This window comes from Aquarana catesbeiana, linkage group LG06, assembly GCF_042186555.1.
Source record: "Aquarana catesbeiana isolate 2022-GZ linkage group LG06, ASM4218655v1, whole genome shotgun sequence".
NCBI lineage: Eukaryota > Metazoa > Chordata > Amphibia > Anura > Ranidae > Aquarana > Aquarana catesbeiana.
In genome coordinates this window covers 354,404,829-354,410,828 of record NC_133329.1, presented here as the reverse complement: position 1 = coordinate 354,410,828, position 6,000 = coordinate 354,404,829, and the positions used below count along the sequence as shown (strand labels likewise).

At 40.0% G+C, this 6,000-nt stretch overlaps 1 protein-coding gene across 2 annotated transcripts in view; it reads right to left on the bottom strand.

Moving 5' to 3' along the window:
- Window positions 1–958: 958 nt before the first annotated feature.
- DPP4 (dipeptidyl peptidase 4) overlaps window positions 959–6,000 on the bottom strand; it is a 198,209-nt gene continuing 193,167 nt past the window's right edge. The window contains exons 27-28 of one of the 2 annotated variants that reach the window (XR_012245013.1): window positions 1,810–3,909; window positions 959–1,703 (exon numbers count right to left, since the gene is read on the bottom strand). Coding sequence is in view for 1 of the 2 variants with exons in the window: in XM_073634044.1 (XP_073490145.1) it covers window positions 3,811–3,909 (99 nt within the window). In the remaining variant the exon portion in view is untranslated. Of the gene's footprint in view, window positions 3,910–6,000 lie in introns of both variants that reach the window. The other variant, XM_073634044.1, reaches the window with a different exon arrangement.

The window sequence follows — 6,000 nt, the reverse complement described above, 5'->3', positions numbered from 1 at the left end:
AAGCTCTCTGGGATATATAGTCCAGGTGCATAGTCAGAGTAATTGCCATTCTTAGGAACTACTAATCCCACAATCCCTTTGGGTCAGCTCACAGATATGATGTCAGTTAGTGATGCTGGGCACTAGAGAGATGATACAGTACATAGAAATGATGGAGAATCGCCATGCTTTGTAATTGTAGTCCACATTGATATATATATAAATCTTCTTCAAGACCCCCTTCAGAACTGTGCACTAAGTAATATACTGTATTAAATGCTTATTACCACACAACACACAAATGCGAACCATCTGTGTATTGTAATGTAGTGCTCTAAATAAAAAAAAAAAAAAAAAACAAACACAGGCAAATTTTTTTTCATAGAAACAGAAAAGTGATGGTAGAAAAAGACAGAATAGTCCATTGAGTCTGCCCATTTTCTTTTTTCTTTCGTTAACTTTTGTCTGAATATAGATCTATGTTTATCCCAAGCATGTGTTGCATGTGGTAGTGTGTGCTGCCAGCCCATTTAAACTGAATGCCCTGCCTTATATTAACATGTCTTAGAGAACAAAAACCCGTTGCATTGACACAACAGACTGAGTCTGATTTACTAAAGAATTTAAGAATGTTTCACTTATATTATCAAATTGTGAAAAGAAAATCCTTGCCTATTTATTTTATCTTCCTATGATTGGATAATTGAAGTGAGTTTTCACACATTTTACATAGTTTGACTTTAGGCTTTACAAATCCACCTACTCATAGGCAGCATGGTCATAAAGGGATATCAGCATTTAGAAAGGAACCTGAATGTCCTATCTGAATACCTCTACTTACAGATAGACTTTTCTGAGTGCGCTTTGCAAGGGTTCATTAAATACAGCTGTGAGTGCCCCTTAAATTGGCTTCAATTAAAACTGTATTTTTATCAGAAGTAATTATGGGTATCACAAGAATCCTACACAACAAACAATATAAACCCGCACAGGCCACATCTTTATTGTTTTCTTCCACAACAGAATTTACAGAAAGGACATATTATGAATGTGTTGTAAACATATTTAGAAAAATCTACTCTGATACTATATAATATCATTCACAAAAAATACATCTCACAAAACTTCAGTTTCCAACATATTACAATAAGAACATTGGGCTAATTCGGCAGATCTGATCATTTTCTGCAAATCACAAATGCTCTGCATATAGACTTGTCTATGGATAATAACGCAAATCATAAATAGGCAGTCAAGATCCATATATTCCAAGATTTTTTGTAGATCGGAGAAGTCACTGTACATCTAATAAATGTGAACTCCAGGCAGATATAAAAAACACAAATGATTGAAGCTTGGTATTCATTACATTGCATTTAAAAAAAATGTAACTAGTGTAAGTACCTGAATTTGATTTGGGATTGCCTTTGAAATTAAAATGAGAAAGTTGATGTTTGACCAAAAAAGTTGAGATATGCCAAATTCCTGAATAGATTTGCTCATCTATTATATTTATATAGTAGATAATACCCAGAAGTTTTTAATACAAAAATCAGAGAATGATTGTGAAGAGCAAAGCCTGCATTACTTGCTACTGTCATCTATTCTTTAAAAAAACATTGCAAGGACATTACTTAGGAGGTCAAGGGAAGTCTATGGGAATGTTGGCAAGTTATACAATAGCATTGATCTGAAGTTGAATATGTGTGTGAATACAAAGCTGCCTCTGGCTGAGTCGGAGAGCATGACGTCATCAGCCAGACTCTCTGCCCCAGACATCTCTGCCCCATCAGAGGAAGCTTTGTATTAATTCACAGAATACAAAGCTGCCTATGAATGGCTTAGCCCGCTCAGAATGATTCTTATTTTATTCTGCGAGACGTCGTTTCTGTCTCACAACTGGAACCCAGCTGAAGCTACATACAGTTCATACAGTGCTTAGAGCACTTTGTGAAGGAGATAGTTAGTCTGGACCAGCTTGGTCCAAACAAAGTATTTAAAGTGACAGGAAACAGATCAGCTTTAGACATTTGGGGTGTCTAGAAAAATAAACTTTCATAATAACCTCTATGCTGCTGCAGCAGTATGATGCTGCAGCTGTCCCACGTCAGCTCTAAGGCCAAGAACTGAGTGATCACATGACTGTTGATCGCTCAGTACTCTGCACAGAATCGAATGTGGTAACTGTCAGTAACTGCTCTGCTCTCTGCTCCTTTAGTGTTCACTCAAGTGCTAGGCAGAAGAGAGGGCTGCTTAATGGGAGGCGGAGTCAGCTGTCAAGTAGGCAGCTGGGTGGATTCTGACAATATTGTTGGGATCCTTCCAGAGCCTGGAGCAGTTTCTGTCCAGTGGTGACTAAAATAAAATGCCACAGTCTGATACAAAACTCAAAATGATAAAATGTACCCATTTGTCTTGGTCTGTGAAGAAGGTTAAATAAGAGTTTTTGGTCTTAAAGTGTTCTGTGGTCTAAATACCCTTTAAGCACCCATCTCCCCCCACCCAAAGTTTCATACTCCCCTGTCCACGCTTCTGTGAGATTCACACTGTGCACCCCACAAGGAGATACACAGTCACTACTGCCAACTGTTCACATGGGCCATCCTTTCTTTCTTCACAGTGTGCAGAGAAAACCATTTTTATTTCTATTGAGGGGTCATTTATTATACGTCCCAATGATAGATGGCGCCTCTATTGGTATAAATGGGGTTTTTCTGTGTACGTATGGAAGCAAAGGTCTGGCTGAACAGTTGTCAGGCAGCCATTTGGCTCCTCATGGTCTGCACAATGTGGAATTTCACAGGGGAATGGACAGGTGAGTATAAAACATGGAGGAGTGCTGGGGAGACGTGGAGGGTAAAAGTGATACCTGTTTATGTATGGTGAAAGGGGTGTGCATGAACCCTTTTCTATGATTCTCATATTTAAAGGGGTGAATGCACATGTGCCATTGATTTACACTGTCTTCATGAGTAGAGTGATTGATAAACCTTCAGCATCCAATACACTTGGAGGCACTAGTGTCCACCACTGAGGAGTTTTCCCTTTAGGTCCATCCTGGTGGCGCTTCTTGGGCAAAAACTCCAAAGCGGGGCCTCAGAAAGCAAAACAAGCCTAAGAGAGGCTCTATCCCTTCCATACTCTAAGTAAAAAAAAATCTGTGTAGCTTACTGAAGGGATTTCCTCTCTTCCTGTCACACTGACACATGTCACCGAGACAGGAAATGAGGGGCAGTCTCCCCAGCAGGGGCATAGACAGCAATCCAATCCTGATAAAGTTTCTAAACAAAAAAAAGTGTTTGCTGGGATTACACCGATAATAAAAAGGTACTTTTTATTTTGTTTAGTTTTCCTTGTCAAATAGTTAACAGGGGCAATATATTTTTTTTCATTGGGACAGTATTCTTGAGTACACACCTTTTATATTACAAGCTACCTAATACACATAATAATATATTCAAGAGAGTCCATATTCTCCAGTATACAAAATCTTTTCTCCAGAATAGTTGACTATACTTCCTAATTTGGTTAATAGCAAACACAGTACAAGTCTGACATTCATATATAAATAGTTCACTCTCCTAATTAGCAATATAATTTAGAATTAGTGGGTGAGATATCTTCATATATATCATCCATGCTTTCAGTCATGACTGAAAGCATGTCCATTTAACCGTGCTCCTCATTTATTTATTAATTCTTACAGTAGTTTTCCCAAGTCATTTGCCTTATGTGTTGCTTCTTTGGTTGTCCTAAGTATTCAAAATGGCTTCCTTTTAGTCATCACAGTGTACCGGTCAACCATGGCACAAATGAGTATATTGTCTTTGATTACTGCAGATTAAAGCATTGCTTCAGATAATGACTCATATGGGTGTAGATGTGTCTGTGTGCCAAGCCGCTTATTCCGTGGTCTTTGTCTGTATACCACTAAAAAAAGAAAAAGAGAGTAATAATAATACACTATGTGGCAAAAAGTATGTGGACACCCCTTTCAATTTTGAGTTTCAAGTGAACAAAGCCAGGATCATAAGGACATGGTTTGAGAAGTTTGGTGTTGAGGAACTCAAATAGCCTACACAGAACTCTGACTTCAACCCTGCTGAACAGCTATGGCGTAAACTGGAACACTGATTGTGAGCTAGGTCTTCTCATCCAGCTTCAGTACCTGACCCTACAGATGCTCCCTAAGCTGACTGGGCACAACGTCCTAGAGACACTCTCCAAAATCTTGTGAAATACCCTCCCAGAAAAGGGGAGGCTATTGTAGATGCAGGGTGGGAGGGGCAACTCCATAATAATGCCCATGGTCTTGGAATGGTATGTCCAACAAGTTACATAGGTATAATGGTTATGTATCCCAGAACTTTAGGCTGTGTAGAATAACTGCATGAAGAGTGCAGTTTTACACTAAAAAATAATTAAAAGTATAAAGCCAGCCTTTGGTTTTATCTGTGTTTCTTTAGTGTGAAGAGTGTGGCACCACTTTCATAGTCTGTAGGTAATTTTGTCTATGCCACAACCCTGCCGTGTAAAGAAAATTAATCTGGATTTCTATGATGTTGAAAACAGTTCTCTGCTTGTCCAAGTAACTTCTTCAAATCGAATGAATGTAAAGGACAAAGCCCAGAATTTATAGGCATACAGGTAAAGTGTCACCTTAATCCAATCCCAATGCAACATTTCGAGGCAAATGGTGTTTCCCAGTAATAAAATCTGAGGTATGTTCGTGACAGATTCCCTTTAGGCTGGACTCACACTTACAGTGGGGACGGAAAGTATTCAGACCCCCTTAAATTTTTCACTCTGTTATATTGCAGCCATTTGCTAAAATCATTTAAGTTCATTTTTTTCATTAATGTACACACAGCACCCCATATTGACAGAAAAAACACAGAAATTGTTGACATTTTTGCAGCTTTATTAAAAAAGAAAACCAGAATTATCACATAGTCCTAAGTATTCAGACCCTTTGCTCAGTATTTAGTAGAAGCACTTTTTGATCTAACACAGCCATGAGTCTTTTTGGGAAAGATGCAACAAGTTTTTCACACCTGGACTTGGGGATCCTCTGCTATTCCTCCTTGCAGATCCTGTCCAGTTCTGTCAGGTTGGATGGTAAACATTGGTGGACAGCCATTTTTAGGTCTCTCCAGAGATGCTCAATTGGGTTTAAGTAAGGGCTCTGGCTGGGCCATTCGAGAACAGTTACGGAGTTGTTGTGAAGCCACTCCATTATTTTAGCTGTGTGCTTAGGGTCATTGCTCAGGACCTCAGATTGGGCCGAAGGTTTACCTTCCAACAAGACACTCTGGAGAAGGTTTTCATCCAGGATATCCCTGTACTTGGTCGCATTCATCTTTCCCTCAATTGCAACCAGTTGTCCTGTCCCTGCAGCTGAAAAACACCCCCACAGCATGATACGGCCACCACCATGCTTCACTGTTGGGATTGTATTGGACAGGTGATGAGCAGTGCCTGGTTTTCTCCACACATACCGCTTAGAATTAAAGCCAAAAAGTTCTATCTTGGTCTCATCAGACCAGAGAATCTTATTTCTCACCATCTTGGAGTCCTTCAGGTGTTTTTTTAGCAAACGCCATGCGGGCTTTCATGTGTCTTGCACTGAGGAGAGGCTTCCGTCGGGCCACACTGCCATAAAGCCCCGACTGGTGGATGGCTGCAGTGATGGTTGACTTTCTACAACTTTCTCCCATCTCCCGACTGCAACTCTGGAGCTCAGCCACGGTGATCTTTGGGTTCTTCTTTACCTCTCTCACCAAGGCTCTTCTCCCCAGATAGCTCAGTTTGGCTGGATCACCAGTTCTAGGAAGGGTTCTGGTCGTCCCAAACGTCTTCTATTTAAGGATTATGGAGGCCACTGTGCTCTTAGGAACCTTAAGTGCAGCAGAAATTTTTTTGTAACCTTGGCCAGATCTGTGCCTTGCCACAATTCTGTCTCTGAGCTCTTCAGGCAGTTCCTTTGACTATCATTTGCTCTGACATGCACTGTGAGCTGTA